The sequence below is a fragment of the Syngnathus typhle genome, linkage group LG6 (assembly GCF_033458585.1).
Source record: "Syngnathus typhle isolate RoL2023-S1 ecotype Sweden linkage group LG6, RoL_Styp_1.0, whole genome shotgun sequence".
NCBI classification, from domain to species: domain Eukaryota; kingdom Metazoa; phylum Chordata; class Actinopteri; order Syngnathiformes; family Syngnathidae; genus Syngnathus; species Syngnathus typhle.
The window spans coordinates 10,425,721-10,449,228 of NC_083743.1; the positions used below are offsets into that span (position 1 = coordinate 10,425,721).

Below are 23,508 nucleotides of genomic sequence, written 5' to 3' on the forward strand. Positions count from 1 at the left end.
TAATTGTCGTCCTGCATTTGTTCTTGTAGAACCTGGTCATTCCTTGCTGTATAATTTTTTTATAGGTCCTTTATTCTTTGTCCTTTTAGTATGTCATCTTTATTCTGTCATATAGGCTTGATGCCAGGTTGGACAAGTTGTCAGTATGTCAAGCCTGCTTCCTGTATCAAGCCCTGCTTTTGTTACTATTTGTTTTAGAGGTGTAACCCCCCAATATTAAATAGCATCAGATTTTGATGGAATCAGAAGTTCAGATGATGGATGGATATTTCTATTTGCCTCACAATAGGGAAATTTGCATTGTTTCAGCAGAAATAGTGCATATAGGAAAATAAAATAATAAAAATAGCATGCAAGCGAAGACATTTGTACATGGAGCGTGTGGCGCCAAATAAAATCCCAATTAGAATAGAATGCCTTTGTTGTCATTGTACAACAGGTATACGAAATAGGAAGCACTCCTCAATTGCTGTTTTGTAGGCGGGAATGGAGTATGAAACATAATATGGAGTAGAAAATGGAATTCTATAGTTGTGGCCCATGTAACTAGTGGTTCTTGATGCACAGACACCAGCCTCAGGCCACTCCCCCCCTCTTTTCCGGCCACATTTTTCCCCTTCCTTTTAATACTGTTTCATCTTGTATACAGCACTCTGAACATTGAGCTTCTCTTGTCATTTTCTTCAGACCTTTGCACTGATAGTTCCCTTCACAAACAGTCAAGTCAATGGTCTTCCCCATGATCCTTAAAGAGACAGTGTGTGGAATCTAGTGCCATCTAGTGGCGAACTAATAGAATGCAACAACAAAAGTTCAAACCCTGTGTTTTGAAGAACGTGCACTGCGATGCCTCAGATCGACGATGCACAAAGCGAAGGCGCATTCTATTACATACGCCCGGGGCCAGCACACCTGCCTGAAAATAGGGCCCACTGTGTGTTGATTTCAAATGTATGAATAAGAAAAAACAAGGCTTAATAGGACGGAGCCATATTTGTTTTAAAAAAAGGCATCAAATTATATTACGACTTTCAGATCGTTTTTAAAGTATTTCTGAAGTAGTAGTATTATCATCACGGTTATACTCACCTTTCCCAACATTAATTTGTGTCATCAAATATAAAAGACTTTCAGTCCTATTAGTTCTTTTAGCTCAACGCAAGTATATATAATAAAAAAGGAAATGAAAGAAACTCAAATCAAACAAGAAAAAATGCACTTAAAGTGACCTTCCAACAATAGCGCTGAGAATAAAAGTGATCAGTATTCAGTCTTATCTTCTGGATGACCTTGACAATGTGGTTTCGTGAAGTTTCATCTTGTCTTCACCAGTCCAGCATTGTAACAGTTTGCAGGGGACTGTTTGTGGCATTATTGAACGTGAGGTTGGCGTGGAGCAGCATTGAGCTCTCGGGCGGCGGGACCAGGAAATGCACGCAAGTGCCCACTGCCAGGAGGCCCAGTGCAGTAACCATGGTGATGCCTCGCCGGAGAACCAGCTGGGAAACAGAGAGATGTCCGGCGTCTTCCTTGTTGCCGGGCGGACTCTTTGAATCGACATCGGGACATTCGTCGCATACGTGCGTGAAGCCTTCCATTGACTTTTTATATGAGAATACAAGCACAAGACAATTGATTATGTCAGCATGTTCGATCAACCATCTCTTTGTTAGTCTGTTAGTAAGTTAATTAGCCAATCATCAGTAGTGGGTAGTACAGAGTCATACTGAGTAGTGTGAGTAAAAAAAGTGTTCCACTTACAGTGTGCTGTACTTGTGTCTGCTCTTCGTTTTGGTTACAAGCCGCAGCACTTGTGTTCAGTAATGGCACATCTGGCTTAGCCTGGGCTCGTTTCAGTGCCTGCAATCCAAGAACCACACAAGCAAGACTTGTTGAAGCTTTTTGATAATCCGGAACTCATCGCTGCTCCACACTCACACCTCCTCTGTGATGCTCTTCCAATTGAGTTTGAATATGACCACAATATAGAAGATGGCTTGGAGAACCACAGAAATGAGGTGACCCAGCCAAAAACCTGTGAAAAAAGAACAAAAACACTGACAGATGACTCTGTCTTGTTTGTGTCAAAACAAACATCAGGTCAATACCGAAAATGCTTAGTTGGGAGACAAACATCAGCACGACACCGATGGAGAGGCCGATGCAGTAGTAGCCGATGAAGTTAGCCACCGCGGGTATCTTTTGTTTCCCAGATCCCATAAAGATCCCTCCGGACACGCCCTGAAACAGGACAGTCAAATATATAAATATAAATATGCAATTTTTTGTATTTTGAATGCAAACATTTTTGTATTTAAAGATTTTGTTACAAACCACAATGGCTTCAAATAACTGTAGGACGCAGTAAATGCTCATCAAGCGAGACAGCAGACTGATGATCTTCCTAAAAGGTCATGTTAGTCAAATGTTATTTCTATGTTTTTGGTTCTATTATGAGGACTAAATAAATGCTATCACAGTATGTGCTGTTAAATTTACGGCATTGTAAATCTTTGTTTTTGTAAGATTACCTTAACGTCTCACACAAATTGTTGGTTTTTTTTTCTTGATTTAAGTAGATTTTTTTCTGAAAAGAAAAATGTGCCAAGTAATATAGTGACTGAACCATTGCAAATTGTTCTTGTAACATTAAAATTTTTCCCGTGTAAGTATAATTAATTTTTTAACTTGAGTTCCAAGAAATTGCTTCTACTGAATAAACAACTTTTTTCATTAAATGACTTCATCCACATAATAGCGTTACTTTTTCTTCATGTAACTACAATTAATTTTTTCACAAATTCTGAATCTGAGGATTTAGTTTTTTTTTCTTCACAGTATTAGAAATGTCCTAATAACGTAGTGATAATATTTCCTCATATTGTTTTGATTTTACACTCTATTATGCCGTTTTTTTTAATGACTGATTTTATTACAACCCCCTAGAATATTCCATGTCTTTTTTGTGAAATCACAGCTGTAACTTGTAGAATTACACAAAGTGTGATACGATCCAAGAAACTCACGGGTCAGAGGTGAAGAGGAAGCCGATGACGGATTTTGTCGCTCCGACCACGGTGGCTTGAACAACGGCAAATGCAACTGGAAAAAAACAAACCAAGGAAAACATTGCATGACGCCGAACCGGGAACGACAACCAGCACACGCCAGCTTCTGACCTGAAAGCGTCAGTGCCACTTTGCATGTGAGAATCGCTCCTGCCGTGTCCCCAGCGCCGAGAGCATTGCCCACTCGAGCACACGCCGCCGCTTGGATGCCAAGTGTCACCTGCCATTTTGTATGAAATGTATACAGCTGACTTTATGAAGACACAAAACTTGCACGAGATTTCCTGACGGGCTATACCATGTAGTTGAGGTTTCCCACTGTTATCAAGGCGTGATGGGCGGCCAACTCATCTTTACCAAGCATCCCTGCCATGAACGATACAAAAAAATTGTAATAAAGTGACTTCTTGAAATTAATTGTGATGCATAAAACAAAAAACAAAATTGGATCTCATAACATAAATTGTAGAACATAAAATTAATGAAACTGCATAAAAAAATAAACAATCAATGGAATGAAAAGAATAAATGAAAAAGCATAATTCGAAAGTATAACATTGAAATTAGGAAAACATATTTACCAGCAAACAAGCCCCCCAAGTCATAAATCCACCATTCAAAACACGTCATGAGTGTGCTGGGGATGGCCAGTTTCATGAAGGAGCCCCATTCCTGCAACGACTCCACAGACCATCCTACAGGGGGCGCAAGACACGCATTTATGGAGACAACATTGCGTACGCGTACATGACTGAAGCGCATCCGGAGATTACGATGTATTATCCAGCTTTGTTTACGGCTTTTACATACGCTTATTTAATGAAAATATAAATAAGCAACAAAAAATATGGAGGAATAAAAATATTTCATGTCACCTCCCCATGTCGTTTTATGCAGCTTCTTCCACCAAATGTAAGCAAACTGGAAAACACAAAGGTAGATTTCTGTCAGGGTGCTTGCTGCTGCAGATCCACTGGAAAAAAAAAAAAAAAAGTCTCATACCACAACACATATCCTGTCCATTTGTGTGGTTGTGTATGCGTGCGTTGCACTTACTACACTCCAAAATCAAGCACGCTGATGAAGATGTAGTTAGTCAGCAAGTTTGCCACATTTGCCAGGACGGCAGCGTACACCTGGGGTAGTATTATCCCCTTAAACGACGACAGCACAATACAGTGAGAACCGGTCGCTCCTAATACATTGATGCCTTGAGATACCAGCAATCTCACTTTGGAGTTTTTTTGTGATATGAGATGTTGTTTGACCGATTTTTTGCTCTGACTAGCGTGCAATTCTTTTTTATCTAAATGCTGTGTGATGAGAGTGAACTCAACTTACTTCATAATCAGTCTGGCTGTGATAAATTCTTCAAAAAAAGAGGCTTCACGCTGTTTAGTGTAATTCCCAGTTGAAGTTTACTGTCAAACTAAACATAAAACAAAATAATTACTTTACTGTATACTTTGGACAAGGCCATTTAAATTAATAACAATCTAAAATACTTAATGATTTGAGCACAAATGGTGAAGCTACACATGGAAACAAGAATTTCTGTGTCTATACTCACAGGCATACAGTATATATCTTTTTTACTTTCTGTGAAGAACAGCTTATATTACTGTGGCTTATGGTTTAGTTTATCTATATTATGTCTATATTATATTGGCCTGAGATGGACAAGGTCTGCACACCAGAAGGAGCAGCAGAATGTTAATTGAGTTGAAGCAAAAAAAGAAAAAGAAAATATGGTTGAATTCTTTTCATTCTATTTTATTTAGTTATCTGGTTTTTATGTAAAATATAAATGATTACTAGTTTTCTTATTAAACAGCACATCACTACCATTTTTGCGAGGCTTCATTTCAACAACGGAGGATAATTTAGAAGAGTTGCTATGTGAACAAATTAAACTCATATCCCAAGGCACCACTGTATGTATTAGAGCAGCAAACAAGCCAACAGTAAGCTTACAATAAACTTAGGATGCACTCCAGTGTTTTTTTTTCTTTTCTTCAACTGGTTAGGGAGAGTTGAGTTATTACAGTTTTGCGTTTGATGGCATGTCATGAAAATTTCCATGGGGGCAGGATTGGCAAAATGCATATTTGAGTACGGTAAAGCCCTCGAAATGTCATCTGACATAGTAAAGTAACAATGACGAAGGAATATGATGGGAGCATGTGTATTTGTGCACCTGATTTTGAAGATAGGAGAACTGCAGGTTATATAGAAACATTGCCTAAAGATCAGATAGACATTTATTAGTCACAGAAGACAGTAAGGGTCAACTTTGCCTAGAAAAAAAACAGCAACACCTTCCTGAGCCATGATTCCAGGAGCTTTACGCCTCTGGCAAGCATGGCGAATAAGTCCGAGGTGGGGGACCAAACAAAGCACAGTTTGAAAGATCCCTCTGATGAATAGCAATAATGTAATAAAATTTTCTTTGGGCGTGCATTTGCTACTTGGGTCTTCAATTACCTGACTTAAGCCAATTTTTTCGAGCACTACTACATCATCGCAAACATAAACAAGTCCAACACTGAAAACAACTTACTGGTATTGCTGGGAGGTATGCCGTGATATACAACTGCGCAATCCTGAAATCATGATAGTCAGCGTTGTAGACTGTCACACTTTGATGATTGATTGTGCGGCGATGTGGTCACATTAGTTACCGGGTGACCTCGGGGTCTTGGCCCATAAGCAACAGAAGACTCTGTGCATTGAGGAGCAGACCCCAGCAGGGCAGACAGAACAACAGCATGATGATGATGCCTCGCTGCAGGATCACGCCCACGCGCAGCAGGTTCCTACTGCCAAAGGTCTGTTGCATGTTGGTTTTATTTAGTGATCGAGGTTGGGTAAGAGAGGTGTCAATGTATAAGTGAGATTTTTCAGACCTGAGCGACCAAAGTATCGAGCGCAAAGCCCAAACCCAGGCCTGTTGCTGCAGTGGTGATATTGATGGTCTACAAAAGAAAGACAACCAACACATTGCACATTGATTGGATCACAACTTGACCCAACAAAAAACATCTATCTCCACAAAGACGCATGTGCAATAGCTCAAATGAAGACCATGTATGTGCAAAAGTAAAAACAGTGTCTCCAATAAAAAGTATTTAACTACAGATCAATTTAAAGAACAAGAGCAATTAATTTTCCTGCATCAAAAAAAACAACAACAATATTACTAATACCAGTCAAAGGTTTGGACATATTTTTTTCATTCTGTAGAATTCATTCTGACTGGTGCATTACGACCGAGTATTTTTTTCTTGGTTTAATTTTGGAGATATATTGAAATCTCAAACAAATTAAAAAAAACAAGGTAGAACAGCATTTATTATTTGCTGTTTTCTTATATATAAAGAAAGAGAATTCCCCAATGAAAAGCAGGTAAGTCCAAGTAATCGTTGGATGCAAGCAATTGGAGATACACAATCTTCCTTGAAAAATGCCAATAACACCTCAAAAAAGAACAGGAAAAGACTTCATGTAGTATATAATCGTCTTGCCCAGCCATTGGGCATTCCTACTCACAGCAGATGCTAATCCGTAGCCAGCCATCACTTCATTCGTCAGGTGTCCGCAAAACATGGTCACCACAAACGGAAGCAAATAACTGAGGATTCGAGCCACCAACTAAGAAGACACAATGGATGGATGAGTGATCCTCTAGTTGCATTGCGCCGTAAAGCAAGTGTGCTTACCAGGGGCCCCATCATCCTCAAAAGGTGGTACACCTCCTCCCTGAGGGCCTTGGGGAGCTTGCGACGCATCCATCTGCAGCAGAATATCTTGTCACTCGTGGCTTCCTCCATGCTTGCGTAGAGCATGTGTCTCCCTCTCTCGAGCGCCACTTATTTGTCCTCTGTACAGAGATCACTTCTTGTTATGCAAACTATAAAGGTTACTAATTAATCGGCGGTAGGCGAGGCAGTTAGCCGCTGCGCTAATCCAGCCAGCAGTGAAACAGTTTTGACATTACACCCTTCAGTATTCATTGTATTCTGCCGATGTGGGGGAAAGTTTGAAACCACAATTGAATAAAATGAAACATTGCAATATGTGAGATACAACCATAGTATATCAATATGCTGATACTGGGTAAGTTAACATTTTCCTTGCAAAATGTTTTTCGCAACCTCGCTGTCTAAACACAGTATTCTCATTACCGTTGCATTTGTGGAAGCGGCAAAATTCACCCGTTTTTATCCATCTCAGGGGCGGCCATTTTGCCACTTGCTGTCAAATAAAAATGACATTACAGTGCTCATCTTGCAAATGTTTCATGACCTAACCCAGAAAACAGGTGAGCTGTGACGCATATGTTCATCTTATTGGCTTCAGTGCTGCTGTTTTGGCTAACAACAATTTTCAAATGGGATCAGCAGTTAACTATATGACTATAATTAGTCATCCCTTTGCTACATGCTGTGGCTTGGCTTCCCTTTTTTCTCCATTCGAAAGTGAAACCTGTGGGATTTGCAGACGGAGAAATGGCAAAAGTGAACCAGTTACCACCAAGTGACAGCAACCCATCATCGCCTGCCTGCTTCCAGATTGCAAAACCTCCTTTCCACGTCTGGTGTCTTGATGATGATGATGATGTACTCCACTTCTTGCCAAATGGCATCTGGCTTTGCCACAGCATATGCAATCTTGTGTCGACTGTGGCTTTGGGAACTATTATTACTCTCACAGGTGGCTGTAAAATGCACAAAATGATTTCCATGCGTGACTGAGTGCTGTCTCTCGCCTCGTTTGATTGGCTCTTGTTGAGATCCGCTCCAAAGGGCCTTGAAGCCCTCCTCTGGAGAAATCTCATTTTCACTCAATGGGCACAAATATGCAGTCGTGTATGTTGGAGGACGTTATTTCAACCGTCAGCGCAATGTCGAGTAAATAACAAGGGTCCAAATATGCAGCCTTGCTGTCTCCATGGCAACAGAAACTCCATAAGGTGGAGGAGATTGTAATGTATAATGGCAACACCCTAATTCAAGAAAAAAATGTTTTACTGCCAGAGTTGATGCAAGGAAGTCAGGTGACCTATATCTATATGATGTGCCAAACTTACTCACTCAAAACACTAACTAAAGCACTACTGAATTTAGCCGGCGATTATTTAAGGTGAAGCTCTTATTTGACGTGGCCAACCCAAATATTGTTGGGGTAAGGTGCCACATGGTGGTGGCGTTATTGTAGATGCCACAGTAAAAGCTATAACAACCACTAATGAAGAAATAGACCGGCAAACTAACTAGCTAAGACACAACCTAGCGAGTTAATTAAGAGACATGTGAGGTGTTACGTCAAACTAGCAATCCTTTGGACGACAAATCAGGTCATGTTTAGATATATTATTTTTAATATTTATTTCGTTGAGTAGCAGACTATTAAGACACATGCTGGGATCAGATGTCATTGTAAAGGTCATAGAACCCACCTAGTGACACCACAAGGCATTTATGTGGTACTTAATTGATTTAGGCCATAGTCTACAGATATTTCAGCAAGGACCATTAAGTTATGATTAAAACAAATCTCCATTCATAAGCTTATTTAAAAACAAAAGCAATTCAGACAGCCCATATAATAGTAATATATAATACAAAAACAAGCACTGTGATGCCTAATCAGAGCAAAGGGAATGACGCTGAGTGGAACTGACACTTTTGCTCGGCACAAAATGACAATGCGTCCACTGGCGGCATTTTGTCTTTGACAGGCAAAGAATGTGACAGGACCAAAGACCTCCTGGCTTTAAATCAATTAATAAATGCCACACAGCCGTCATGTGCACTGAGCAGCTCCGCCCATTTGGATGTGTCACTTGTCATTTGGTAGCACGTCGTGTCTAGAATCTTGTCAGGCAGAAAGGTGGCTCATTTAACCCATGGGCGTAATGCAAAACATCAACATTTTCCCCCCAAAATACACGCATTTGGTTTGCATATTGTAATTTATTTTGTATTTTTATATTTATTCATTTTCAATCCAACCATACAGGCTAACAACAAAAATGGGATTAGGCTGGTTGCTAATTTTATCACTTATCACATATCATTTATTGAGCTAGATTCCAATGACCAGACGTCATTTGACAAATCAATACCATCGAGTAAGGTCGATTCTGAGACTTTGGTGACGCAGTCAAAGACAAAATCATTGTGTTTCAACATGACATTCATTAACTATCAAACAATGTTTACACCAACGTTAAAGAGAAACTCAAGCCAGAACAAAATGAATGCATTAGGTACATCTGCACAAAGTACAGTGAGGAAAATTATGCTTCTCCAGCAATCTGGTTGTTTACTTTTCAGTTGTTGAATATTACTCAAAGTCTTCCATTCAACTCGGATGCACTCCCATTGATATCTTCAAGGAAGGTATTTTTTACGGGCTCTTGTATAATAATTTACAAAACTAAATGGTACGTTATCAAGCTACTGAGGTGGTCAGCCTCGTTTGACAGATTGTACTTTGAATGTAAAGGCACAGCAGTTCATTTGTGCAAATCACACATAGTTAAATATTAATGCTCTGTTCACATGATGGATTATTATAACTTATTTGCGCAAACATTTCAGCATTTCTGCACTTTACACTCCCATTACTCTTTATACAGCAGATATGAAACATCTGCGTAGCTCTTTTTAATTGCCAGGTTATTGTAATATAATAAAACGAGACCACCATAAATGCGACCTGCACGCACCCACCCATCCATGGGTGTGTCTCGTCCATTTTAGGTGTTTCCGAGCACTCTCAAAGCGAATTGAAGCACCCCCTTGTTTTGGTATTGTTGTACGTCCATATGGAAGAAAGCAGGGCAAACAGACATTTGAGAATTGTATGTTACCCTAATTTTATACACAAAACTTATTGACCTTTTTATGGAATCAAAAAATACTCGCTATATTAAAAAAGAAAAAAGCTAAAATGAACACTAAACTAATATAAACAATACACAAAACAAAATATTTTCTAAAAAATAGAAACTAATAACAACTTGCTCTAAGAACTAATTAAAATGGACAAAATTTAAAAACATAAACAAACAAACTAAAGTCAAAACTAGCGGTAATGAGAAATCTCAAACGCTTCTAACCTTGGTGTGTTGTGGAGTCACCGAATAATAATCATAAATGGTCGAACAACCTTCAATCCTTCCTTAAAAAAAAAATCTGCTGCTATCATAAAACAAGTCCAGCAAAACCCACAATGACATTCACCATCACACCAGTTTATTGTACGAAACAATCAATCCATTTTTGCACAAAGAAAGTATCAATAGGTGGTGGAAGAGTGACTGCATCTTTAATGTATTTATATTTGTAAATACAACACAGTGTACACTTTGTGACCACAACATGAGGTACACTTGCACAATGTAAAGAATGAATAAAACAATAATGAACATTTTGCTCAATTTGTAGCCTTGCTAAACACAGCAATAGTTATCTTTACAAAACTTTTGAATTATTTGAAATGTTTTTGACTTACCATTAGACGTGTACCTCAGAAAGTGTCCAGCAAGCACAATGTCTTCAGCCTGACACTGTCAAAAATTACAATTTTTTCAAAGCATAAATTAAAGCACATGTACAGTTTTCACCACAAAAGTATTTACACTTAACAGCCGACGGGCAGTAAACTGGACACCAACAAATTAAACGCATCATTTCATGTTATGACTATTGTTATATTTTGCCATCTTTTTATTTTTTAATTGCTTTTAGCAACATTTTGTACACTCAATTACAATCATTTACACATTATGGTACACGCAACACTGGTGCAATTAGACTCCAGGGAGTCAGTCACACACACACGCACAGAATAATTAATTAGCTAATTACTAACACTAACAGCATGTACAAGAGGGGAAAGGAGCTACAGATTGTTGCCTCTTATTCTTCTGACCCCTTTCTTCAAATTCATGTGAAACACATCACAAGCAGCTCACTCAAAACCTCCTTCAACGCTATAAAAATACCAACAACACACACACACACACACACATTCCGTCTCACTTGATTGCGCTCCATCTCGCGCACACACAGACAAATGACATCAACTAGAAAACACACTTTGCACAGCAGTGTAAATACTTTACATAAGACTTAAGGCAAAAAAACGAAACAAGTTGAGACCTGTTCCAAGGCCCCAAAATATGATGAAATTTTGTTTTCTATTTACAGTATTTGCTTCTAGAAAAATAGTTTGCAAAGTGGTCACACGCACACGTTCACAGGCAGATTCAATTGGATTGACTAACTCCTCTCGTGTGTGAATAGGAACTACAACAATAAGTGGGACAATATTGGGATAATTTCAATACAATGGTGTTTAAATTTCTTAGAAATACCTATATGTTCTTACATCGCAGATTTTCAATTCTCACGGGTGGTTCTGGAACACATCTCCTGCGATAAACGAGGGATCGCTGTCTTTCTCCCAAAATTCTAGTCAAATTTGTGAGACAACAGAAAGCCATTTTTTTTCCAAGTCAGCTTGTCTCTGCATACATGCAACAATCCAACTCAATTATACTTCAAATTGGATAGATTTTTGCATATATATATATTTTTGCATTTTTTCTCTTGTTAAAATGAGCAGTAAATGGTGTTCCACTTAAGTCCTGTAGATAAAGAAGGGGACATTGCTGCCGTCTTTGGACAAGGAATGCTAATGCTAAAAACTCTTTCTGAAGCAAGCCAGCCTTAATTGTGTCAGATTGTGCCAACTGATGCTAACATTAGCTCTCATAACTGTGCTTGCTGCAACACTTTTTGCCTTATTACGCTTTTCATCGTGTTAAGATGAACAATCGCTCATAAGCAGTCTTTGCTATTCCCGTAACTGATGATTTGAAATGAAAACGGAGCTTATCCTCATTATGGTCGTGAGTGAGCTGGAGCATATCCCAGCCGACATTAGATGAAAGACAAGGCACTCCCTGAACTGGATGCCATTGACAAGCAAATAGACAACCTCAAATAGACAACCAAGCATTCACTTTCACACCTAATGACAATTTAGAGCAGGGGTGTCCAGACTTTTTTATTTGAAGGCCATGTAGAAATGATGTAAAGGCCACACATACTGAAATCAATTACGCAAGCAATTATATTATTTATATTTCCTAGTTACACTATTTGAAAAACAATGCTACATAACAGCTTTGAGTTCAAAGTGATAAGGCAAATGGTTTAGGATTTTCAAGATTTTGGGGTGGCCACAGCCCCGTATCCTGCTAGAATAGAGCCACCCCAGCAATGAACAGCAACCAAATCCCATCTCCTTATTTAGAACAAAAACAAGTGTAAACTGTAGTAAGTTCATTATTTTAAAACAGTTACTTGAAGATCATTCGTGTTTATGAATTGGACGTTGACAAAGAGCAGTGAGTGGAAGACATAAATGTGTTTCTAAAATTGAATTATCTTCATTCATCTCATTATTAATGTTATTATTTGAGTCTGAAATAGTTTTTTTGTAAATGTGCATATGTAGAAAATATCTACAATATATAAACTATTTATTAGTAATAGTGGCACCTATTTATTCAATACCCTCCCTTTTTACTCTGCCCACTTTTACCCTTTTAAAAAAAAACGCCTTGCATGCCGTGTGATGTGATGTTTTTTTAATATACTTTATGCTGAGAGCAACTGAAAAATGGATGATTGACCGCAAATAGACCCCATGACGTAGTTTGGACACCCCTGATTTTGAGTCTTCAGTCATCCTAATATGCATGTTTTTAAAATCAGGAACGACCAAATGAAAAAGAAATCTGCACTTTAAAAACAAGTTCAGAAAAATAGCAAAAACACAAGAAAAATGAAGACAGAAAAATACTACAGCTTTAAAAAAAATAAATCTAAAATAGTTCCTTTAGTGTCCAAGACAGATAATGTCAATAAAATAAATACCTTAATCTTATATCTCTAATATAAACAAAAATAAGCTCCCTCTAAAATAATAGAAAATCACATCAAACCATGTTGTGTTGTGCTTGTCCAATTCAGAGCCTTCAATGATGCTCTCACATGCTTGTTTTAGGAATCTGGGAGGAAGCCGGAGTACCCGGAGAAAAGATACACAAGCACAGGGAAAACACCTCCACACAAGAAGGGGCAAGCCAAGAGAAACCTTGAACATGGGCACTGTGCTGCCTTGAAATGAACAAACTCAAACACAACCTGGGGTACTGTATAATTCAGTGATTCAGAATGACTGCATCAGACTTTGGTAGTGCAACCTTTAGAGGCAGAGCCAAGTACAATGTTCAGCAGACGTGTGGGAGAAAAAAGTGCTTTGGTGTCCATTGGTCCAAACAGGGATGTTTTCCAAGTTTGCAATTTGCGCTTCACCGTTGCCAAATGCTTGGCGAGTTGAGGCAATAAGACAAAAGTGAGGCCTCATCCGCCAAAAAAGGGAGGGGAGGAGGCGGCACCATGCTGCAAATATGAGCGAGAGTTAATGAAGTCTGTCACATCGGCGGCAAAGTTGTGATTAATGTGCGTGGCCGCGTCAGCACTATTTGCTCCCGCAGGCTCTCGCCACCACGGCGCCATCGCCCGTGATTGCGTCGCCGTCGTCACAGTCAGCGTCCCCTGATCTGGAAACAAGTGGATCAGCTCTTTCATAATCATGAGCGCATTTACATTCCGCCGGCTTCTTATGCCAACTGCCGCTGCTAATAATAGCATTTCTTGCTCAGGTTCCTATAAGACTTTTTTCCCTTTTACTTAGTCAGCTGCATAACACAAACTGATGGGAAAATTCCGAAACTCCCTTGCAGAGGCAAAACCCTCTTGGAGATTTGTTATTGAAACAAAAGGTGCAACATTTAATTAAGATAAGGAAAATGACCCCTTTGAAACCAAAACACTCGCAGGGAGGTCTTGAAAGAGACAAGAATTGGCCAATCGCTATTTTTCTTTTCCTGGCGAGTACTGACATTTTACTACCATGCACAATCCACACACAATGTCAGTTTAAGATCTAACCTGAGCCTCGACTCTCCCGCCATCCTCCATCCAATCCATCCGTCTCCTGGCCCAGCGTCAGGGAGTGGTGTCCCCGCGATGCATGACGCCCCGCCCCCACACGCCATGCCCACCTCCCCCTCCGTGGTCCTTGTCTGACTCCGGCTGGCTCTGGGCTCGCTCGGGCTTGGGGTTGGGAGCGCAGGGGGGGTCGGGCTGCTGGACAGACATGGTCCTGCGTAGGTGGGTGCGCTTACACAGGAAGTCCGGTTTGGCGGTGAGGCCAAATGAGCCTTTCCTGAGGACCATGCGAACCGAGGGCGACTTCTTGGGTCGCGCTCGGTGGCCAAATTGCAGGGTGGAAAGGTGCGCCGCGTAGCCCTCACTCAAGAACTGCACCGAGCCCACAAAGAAGAAATAGAAAACAAAAATTAATAATCAGCACCATTGTATTTATCAATGGATCAACAGTACAACCTGGCACTGGTTTTGGTATTTCTTTGAAGGTCTTCCTACTATGTGGATCTGAGGGGGCCCGAGACCAAGCATGTTGTAAACGCTGATGTCTTTCATGGATCCGTAGGCAGAGTTGATCTTGATGTGACACTAACGACAGAGGAAAAGAAGTAATGAGACGTGCGGCTTTGCCATGCAGAACAAAGAGTTGAAGCATCAGTTCAGTCTTGGGTCTCGTTTCAGTATCTAGTGTACCTCATGTATGAGGTTCCTGAGGAAGATGGTCTTCTGTCGCAATGGGTCGTGAACAAGGCCCTCGGAGAAGAAGATCATGCCGTGAGGAAAGTTATGCTGCGATAGCCAGGAAACCACGCGCTGCTTTTGCATGTCGGGACGACCCGTGATGTAAATGATCAAGTACCCCAAGTCCTGCCAGTGCCTGTACACATACAAGTCTCAGAAAGATCCTGGTGTCACTAATCAAGTGTCCGGTGAGCGGAAGAAGAAACGGACCTGACGACGTCCACTGCTCCGGGGCGGACCTTGGGGTCGCTGCCCATGATGGACACGCTGGCCGCAAAGGAGCCGTCGATGCTGAACACTACACACTCCATGCCGCGGGGCAACACTGTCAAGTAGGCTTCGGCAGATGTTTGATCGCCCCTTGAGGGAAGAAAAACGATGACAGTAGACTTTTCTCACACACGCAACTATTGTACTGGAAAATTGTCTTTTGAACTGATAGTAAATTGGGATGATGATCTGGAATGTTACACCATTAATAATAAAGAGAGCTAATTAAATTTAAAAGGAAAAAAGATGCAGTGATGGTCACGCACATCAATTAATAATAAAAATAGGTAATTAAATTGAAAAAGAAAAAATGCAATGGAGGGCAAGCACATAATTACACACATCTAATTAACACCCAATGAAACGCATTTTTTAAAAAACCCAATAGATAGTATTTTCAAAACACTCAGATGAATATTCAAAACGCATTTGACAAAAAACCAAAAGGTAATAGGGAAATAATATAAATAAAAAAAATCAAATACATTCAAAAATAAATCAAATACCCCAAAAAAATGCTCAGAGAATGCCAATACCACAGAAAAAAGCAAACCTAACAAAAACAAAACTTAAACTAAACAGCTCCCCATCACCTAAGAAAATGTCCAAAAATAAATTTATAAAATGAGGATAAATGCACTGATAATGAGATTTTTACAATGCATGACAACAGAAATGAATCAGTCTACACCCAAAAATATGTTAAAGCTCTTATTTGGACATCAAAACATTATGTATAGTGGTAGTTAATAGGCTAAATTGGATTGTTAAAATATTAAAAAAGTATATTCTCCAACAACAGTTGGAGTGCGATAGCTTCATTAAACTAGCCACACTTACTTGACCACCATCTTAATGGGATAGACTCCGAGGCTGAGCTTCTTGTCGTTGGGTATGGTGTATGTCACCCGGCCATTGCTGTTGGTAACCTCCGTGTCAAAGTGCACCCAGCGCCCCGACTGGGGCTGGGTCATCAGCAGAATGTCCACCTATGGGACAAAAGTGCGCATACTCTTGTGAGCGAGGAGCGTGTTGGGGGGGGGGGCTGTGTCATTACCTTTTCTCCGGTTAGCGTCACCATGTCCAGGGGGCCGTACATAAAGCGGCCCACCAGCGTCTGAGGTCCGTCCTCGGTGGCGATGACATCATTCACCCGGTGGTTGGCGGTCACGTTCTAACGACAACATAACATTTGGATGTATATTAATCATGTTAAAGTATGATGGCAAGTTTGCTTCCAAAAAGTCAAACGTGCATCAATTTTACATTGCCCATCTTTCCACTAAAAGTGGGTCAAATTTCGTGACACAATCTCAAGGAGCAGTTTTCCTTTGAAGGGGTGCTGGAAGTGACCTAGAAATTGCCTCTTTGTACCAAAATAGTAGATTTTCTGAGTTTTTTTCAACATCCATTCATGATAGACATGCAAATCAAATTTCATCTTGCTAGGGGAAACTGGCATTCGAAGCCAAAGAAATCATGACCGCGTTACTAATAATTTCATCATGTTTTATGGCGATGGTCATTTTACTTTGTGCTCCTCTGAGAAGCAGTGACGAACATTCAAATTGCAAAGAGTTTTGTGTTGCCTGTCTGTCTAGAATTTGGTAGCAATCTTTGGGAGGAATTTCCCCTGGAAAAATGTCCAAACTGACCCTAAACTAGTTGCCTCAAACCAAAATGGGCAAACTGCTGTCTTTTTGAACTCTGGAGATTTTTTTTATTGAGTAACAGATAGCCATTATCCCAGATTTCACATTCTTAAACAGTAATGGCCCATAAAATTGCGAGTTACTGGGTCGCAATTCATCGCCAACATTAACAATAATTGACTTAAAGGATGTGACACGGAACCAGAAAGTCCAACATTCCCAACTGTTCTCTTTCATTAGGTCCGCTCGACTCGAATAGTGTCGACAAGTACGTATGACATGGCAGCCGGCGTCCGCCGCTCCTGTGGGAGGGAAAAGAGGGCGAGTTTGACCCTGACCCTGACCCATGAGCCAACAAGCAAACGTGTATTTTCTGAGAGGTGTGGGAAAATGACTCCTTATGACACAGGCATCTGTGTTCGACAAAGATTTTATTCCTGCTCATGCTGATGTCTCCTCGTTACCTTACGTTTGCGCGGCTCTGTCCGTGCCAGTGTCCTTCCTCATGTCTCTCTCTCTCTATGAAAATATACCTCATTAACAAGAGGCCAAAGTGGTTCAACCCTCATGTTCAAACAAGTCTAAAAGGTTTTTACTATCTATTTGTATGATTTCCGATGAAAAATGGGATGCACCGCAGCACTGTTACTATGGTTTTCTGCTGACACAATTCTATTTATAGAAGAGTGAAGAGAACAATGCGAGGCTAAATGAAATCCCATCTTTTGAAAGCGGCAGCTAGAACAGAGGTTCAGGGGGTGAAGGGCATCACTATCTTCGATTATGCTCGGCGCGAAGATTCGGAGGTGGCGTGAACGTCTCCAACCTTGAACACGTCAAGGCCGCATTATTTTAAGACTTGCAGTCAGCAGAGATATGACAAAGCCATCAATGCTTCCGTCTGTATAAAGTCTATTCAGCATGTAAACACACAAAAGTAGGACAGCGTTTATGCAACATAAACACAATGGCAGTGTTGCGTACCCTCAGCTTGACGTGGGTCCTCCGTCGCAGCCACTTTTCTCGAGGGCTGGAGGGCGAGAAGGGAGCCGAGTCCAGATTGTCCGCTTCCTGCGTCTTCACAAAGTCACACCGCATGAGCTGTGAACCAATAATCAGAGATGACACAATGCAATCAGTGACAAATCCGTCAGGTCAGTGTTTTGCAACAGGGGTTCCTAAACTTGGGGTGCATATCGTTACCTTGTGTTTGTAGTGTTGTTTTTGTATTAGTATAACTCTATTTTCACCCCTTCGGCACCCTGGGTGTTCAATCATTTTCAAATTAGCTCCCTTGTTACACTTTCTGTTCACATATCTTTTCCCTTGTTCCCCTTTTTCATCCCCTTGTTCCTTTTTGTCGCCCCAGTTGTTACGACGCTTGTGAGCTTGTGTTACGCTATTTATCCACTTGTTCTGCTGTCTGTTCCCTTTTGTTACCCTATTTATTCTTTAATCCCTTTTCTAACACATGTTCATGGGTGGTGCGTCATGGCACGTGGCTTAAAAGGCGAAAGGCCTTTTCTTGTACGTGTTTTAAACAAGTCATTCCCATACTAGGGATGTGCAAGATTAAACCAATAGCATTCTAGTACAGTTTAACCCCAACGACCCAACTTCCTGGGTTGGAGCTCAATGGAGCTCCCCCATCTTTTCGGCAAATATCCGCCCCATATTGAATCACTCAATACAAATGTAATGAGGTAAGGTGGTTGGAAAGTTGAATGTTTTTTAGTTGGAGAAACCTTGAAGCTTGATGTTTCATTTGAGAGTGAAAGCGACAATTTCAATATACTTGATGAAAATTGCGGCTCCCCATTTGAAGCTGTGCGTTTTAAGACTGGCTTGAAACTTGATGCTTTCTTTGAGGCAAGAGAGATAGCGGGGAAAAAATAAAAAAAGACATGATTCTGCTTGATTTCCTCAAATTAGCTTGTCTGCCGCACGGTCCTCGAGTCGTGCGTCAAGCCTTTTGATGCGAGTCGCATTAGAATTCAGCCGAATTAGTGCACTAATAGTGTAGATAGAATCTTCGTGTCGCGGTCTGACTCCTTATTCTGGTCTCGGTTTGCACAAAAACACTGGACTCTATCACTGTCAATAACATTTTTTTTTGCCTTCTTATCAGAGAATGGTCTTTAAAGACAGGAATGTATTGCTCTTGTGCGTCTTCTTTTGAAGTGCTGTAGCTGTTTTTTCTGTGTCCCTTTTCCTAACCAAGAATTTATCCTTGCATCACTATTTGTTCCCTTTGTCAACGCCTCTCTGTCCCTGGGAGTTCCTCTATGGTCTCGGTGCCAAACTCAAGGCTCAGAACCGACCTTATCCTACTGAGGATCAAATAATTGCAGGTGTTTTTGAAGGCAGTGAATGTTGAATTGTGGTTTGTCGTGGGTTCGTTCAAGGTTGCAAACGTCCGCCAAGCAGTTGGCTTGACGTTCGGCAGACGTACGGCAGATTTTCGGCAGACGTTAAGATGTTCGTGGCTCAGTGGCATGTCTTGTTTGTTCCCTTGTTTTGCACTTCCCTTGTTTTTTTCAATATGTGCCTTCCTTAGTCTGTTTCCGTGTTTGCTCCCTTGCGTCCCCTTTTTGATCCAGTGTGTTTTCCCCATTGTGTCGTGCTCTTTGTTCCCTTGTATTCCAAACGTCCTATTTTGTAATGCCCATGTGTATTTGTCCCTCAACTCTCTATTTGTTCACTTGTGATTGTTCCTTTGTTGCACTTATTTTTCATCAGCACGGACCATCCATCCATTTTCCATGGCGCTTGTCCCCACGGGGGGCGGAGGCATGCTGGGGGCCTATCCCAGCAGTCATCGGGCAGTAGCCGGAACTGGTTGCCAGCCAATCGCAGGGCACACAGAAACAAACAAACATCCGCACTCACACTCACACCTAGGGGCAATTTGGAGTGCTCGATTGGCCTACCAAGCATGATTTTGAGATGTGGGAGGAAACCGGAGTGCCCGGAGAAAACCCACTCGGGCACGGGGAGAACATGCAAACTCCACACAGGTAGGGCTGGAGGTGGAATGGAACCCACAACCTCCTAACTGTGAGGCAGACGTGCTAACCAGTGTTCCACCGTGCCGCCATCAGTGTGGACCTTCTCTCGTATATTATCTAAACCTGTTCGTCTTTGCTAAAACCTCGAAACACAGCAAGCTTTTTGCACATTACGTTCGTTACTTGCCCCAAGGAAAGCAAATAAAAGCACATAATTGATTTCAGGCACGTCGGCTGTGATCGATTGGCGGCATTTAACTTGTAAGCTTTTGGCGGCTTTTATGCTGTTAAGGTTGTCGATTAGCCTTCACACTTGATAGATGTGAAAAGTCCTCACAGATGAATGATTGCATTTCAGGAGGAAAGTTTTATAAATTCATGAAAATGGATGGATGAAAATGGCTGGCACACAAGGCAGCACGGCGGAGCACTGGTTAGCACGTCCGCCTCACAGGTTTTGATTCCGGCTTTGGCCTTCCTGTGTGGAGTTTGCATGTTCTCCCTGTGCCTGCGTGGGTTTTCTCCAGGTACGCGGTTTTCCACCCACATTCCAAACAAATGCATGGTAGGCCAATTGACCACTCCAAATTGCCCTTTAGGTGTGATTGTGAGGGTGAATGGTTGTTTGCTCTACAGTTCAGGGTGTACCCTGCTTAGTTTACAAGTTTGAATCTTTAGCTAATCCGGTTAGATGGTTAATGGCCTACCTGTCGAAGGACAAAGGCGGCGACGTCAGTGGACTCCCAGTAGGAAGCGTGGAACAGGTGCGGCAGCGCCACGGTGGGGAAGGCGGTCAACACGTCAGGGCAGTAGAGGGAATAGTCCAGCCTCTTGGAGCCCCACCAGCTACTAGAAACTTCAAAAACCAAAGTGAACGTGAATGAGCGGACAAGAAAACAAGCTGATTGATTGAACACCATCCTCCACCCTACTCACTGTCGGCGATGGCATCGCCCAGTTGACGGCCAACGGAGCCGATGGACATTTGGCTCTCCATGCTGGTCAGGCTGGCCCGCCGACCTCCTTCCTCGGAGGACGACTGAGGGACTGTGGGGGTCTGCTCGCCCTCCAGAAACACGTCGGGATGGCCCTGGATACTCTCGCCTTCACACAAAACAAAAGAAAGGAATTTGTCACACACTGACCTTTACTTCAAACACCACTTTGGAACCTCAACCTTTGTTTCATATAACATTATCTCTAACCCTGTCTTCAAAGCCCAAATCAAAGCAATAATCTGAAAAAAATGGAATCCCCAACCCTCACTTGTAAGCCTAAATTAAAACCCCAACCCAAATTCATAAAACACCTTGAAACAGCACGCCCTGGCCTCTAAGAACATTGTTGGACCCTAACACCAACCCTTGTGTGAAACCCTAAATCAGGCTTGAAGCCATAATTTGAAACCCTAACCTTATGGCCTCAACTCCTAATTCAAAACCCTAACCTTATCGCTCTCCTTGGTCTTATTTGGAATAAACTAGGAAGACACATGTGGCTTACACACAAATACGGACTTAACGACCATGCTGGAGCACAATAACAAGCTGGAAACAACACAAGTTGGCAGCTGGAGCTTCTCTAAATAAAGTAGCAGATGCTCCTTGTTGCGACCTCGAGGATACATGTGATCTCGGGTCTCAGGTGTGATTAATAAATTCTCTCAGTCCAGGCCCCATTCAAAGTGGATTTGTTCCAGTAATGAAGATGGGAAGAGTGTAAAGCGGATGACCACCTGACTCGGATTCTTTGAGTTGTGTTTTTTTTTTTTATTTACTCTCGTATGTGACTGCGAATGCATCATGCCACTGTTAGCTAATGAGGACACCCGTCAAAGAGAAGAGCGTTACTCTTCTTCCTGAGTGACATTTCGCATAAGGCGCCTCACTTCCCAAGCACACACAAACAAAAACGACGAGAGATGGGGGAAAAAGAAACCAGAAGCAGAGATAATGAGGTCGCAGATTCATTTTTTATTGACGGTTGACGCAGAGGCTGGCGCACCGGTTGTGAAAAAAGGAAGAATGAAGCCGAGTTTTCGCTTGCTGAGTTGAATGCGCCGCAGCCTCCAAAGAGTCTTTAAAAATAATAGCCTACATATAAATATTATTATATAAATATTATATATAATTATCATTATATAATAATAATAATATATATATATATATATATATAATTATATATAATATTATTATATAAATATTATTATATAAATAAATAAATTGTATATTGAGAGTCATTTACATCATTACTTTGGTCTTTGGACAAAAGTAAATGAATAATTATATTATATATATACATATTATAATATATATTATATTATATGTCGTTCAATTATTTGATTTGCTTATTAAATCAAAAAATGGACGTGTTTTGTCTATTAGTGTTAAAATAACCATCTTGGTCTTAAAACATGAGTAAATAAAGAAAAAAACAAAGTCTAAACATGAAAATGAACAAACAATACAGTATCTGATAAACAAACAAATAAATAAAATAAATGTTAAACTTTAAAAAAAATCCAAGCAGGAGTCATTTAAACTATAACAATGGTATTTAAACAAACAATAAATAAAATATGAATACAAACACAGCATACATAGTTAAAATATGAATAAAACGAATCTCAGCTCTCTGTCGCATCCATTAGAAAGTGATTTCATGGTATGTACTATATATTATAATCTTTACAATAAAGCCTCATTAGATAGGTGATCAATATTAATCATATGATGCAATCCCCATGCTCTTCTTTCCTTTTTTTAATCCTTTTTGGCGTACCACTGGAATCAAGAAGAGAAGCTTCTCACTCTTTTTCTTTATTACATTCATCCATCTTCATCCAAGCTCAAGTGAGAATGGATGAGAATGTCAAAGCAGGTTGGAGCCCTCGCGTGATTGGCTCCTCCGAGCCGTTGCAACAGCTCATTTGCATATTGCACATTCATCTGCTTTGACAGCTGGTCCAAAAGGGTCAAACCGCCTTCAGCGTAAAACCTTTAAAACCAGGCAACATTCAATCGGTTAAGCGTTGCCTGCCTACCCTACCTTAGCTCGAATCACAGCAATGTTGTGGAAGTTCCAGTTGCCTTCTTTCATTTTTGGTGGGCATGTGCGGTTGCTACATCATGATATTGGCTTCATTTCTGCTTGTACATCATTGTCACACATTTTCTTTTTGCCATTAATAAAACTCAACCTAAACGAATAAAAACGAATCTGGGGCCCTTCTTGATATTGCATGGGGATCAGATGGGCTACAAGCATGACCATTGCTTGCTGCAAAATACTAGATGAGGGGAAGTAATTGCATTGAAACTATCATACTGCAGTGGAACCTCAGTTTTTATGATTAATCCGTTAAAAAAAAAACTAAAACCAAATCACGCGAAATAGATCCAAAGCAGTTTTCATGTAGGAAAAAATATGTAAATTAATTAAAGATTCTTCTATTTGAAAATACAAATGTATTTTTGCCAGGTTTTATTGAACATCAAATTAACTCATGGCCACACGGATACAAAGTCAATGCGCCATAACATTTCGGAATAAATCATTTTCTCTGCATGTTTCTAAATTCAGCTGAAGGCGTGTGTGCGAGTGTGCTAAAGAAGACAACGAATAGGACACACTGAAGTTTGTGGGCGTGGAAGACCTTCAAACTACTTTCAGCTGTGCTGTAAAATTAATCCTCTAATTCATTTTCCACTTGAATGTGCTCATCACTTATTAAACT

The 23,508-nt window shown here is 40.7% G+C and overlaps 2 protein-coding genes across 2 annotated transcripts in view; both read right to left on the bottom strand.

Annotated features, from left to right (window-relative positions):
- Nucleotides 1-1,267: 1,267 nt before the first annotated feature.
- On the bottom strand, nt 1,268-6,917 carry LOC133155715 (multidrug and toxin extrusion protein 1-like). Its single transcript, XM_061281228.1, has 17 exons — nt 6,788-6,917; nt 6,618-6,719; nt 5,975-6,043; nt 5,750-5,898; nt 5,629-5,671; nt 5,266-5,310; nt 4,125-4,222; nt 3,944-4,041; nt 3,650-3,763; nt 3,367-3,434; nt 3,180-3,288; nt 3,027-3,102; nt 2,335-2,404; nt 2,109-2,241; nt 1,941-2,035; nt 1,762-1,860; nt 1,268-1,601 (listed from the first exon to the last, which is right to left on the bottom strand). The coding sequence occupies exons 1-17, from the start codon at nt 6,911-6,913 to the stop codon at nt 1,326-1,328; spliced, it is 1,770 nt and encodes a 589-aa protein (XP_061137212.1). The 5' UTR covers nt 6,914-6,917; the 3' UTR covers nt 1,268-1,325.
- Nucleotides 6,918-10,767: 3,850 nt separating this feature from the next.
- The window catches only part of pitpnm3 (PITPNM family member 3), a 45,901-nt gene continuing 33,160 nt past the window's right edge, over nt 10,768-23,508 (bottom strand). The window contains exons 11-20 of the mRNA XM_061280850.1: nt 20,709-20,876; nt 20,480-20,628; nt 17,749-17,865; nt 16,170-16,286; nt 15,953-16,101; nt 15,053-15,202; nt 14,795-14,978; nt 14,561-14,689; nt 14,105-14,476; nt 10,768-13,713 (exon numbers count right to left, since the gene is read on the bottom strand). Of these exons, the coding sequence (XP_061136834.1) occupies nt 14,162-14,476; nt 14,561-14,689; nt 14,795-14,978; nt 15,053-15,202; nt 15,953-16,101; nt 16,170-16,286; nt 17,749-17,865; nt 20,480-20,628; nt 20,709-20,876 (1,478 nt within the window). The 3' untranslated portion in view covers nt 10,768-13,713; nt 14,105-14,161. The remainder of the gene's footprint in view (nt 13,714-14,104; nt 14,477-14,560; nt 14,690-14,794; nt 14,979-15,052; nt 15,203-15,952; nt 16,102-16,169; nt 16,287-17,748; nt 17,866-20,479; nt 20,629-20,708; nt 20,877-23,508) is intronic.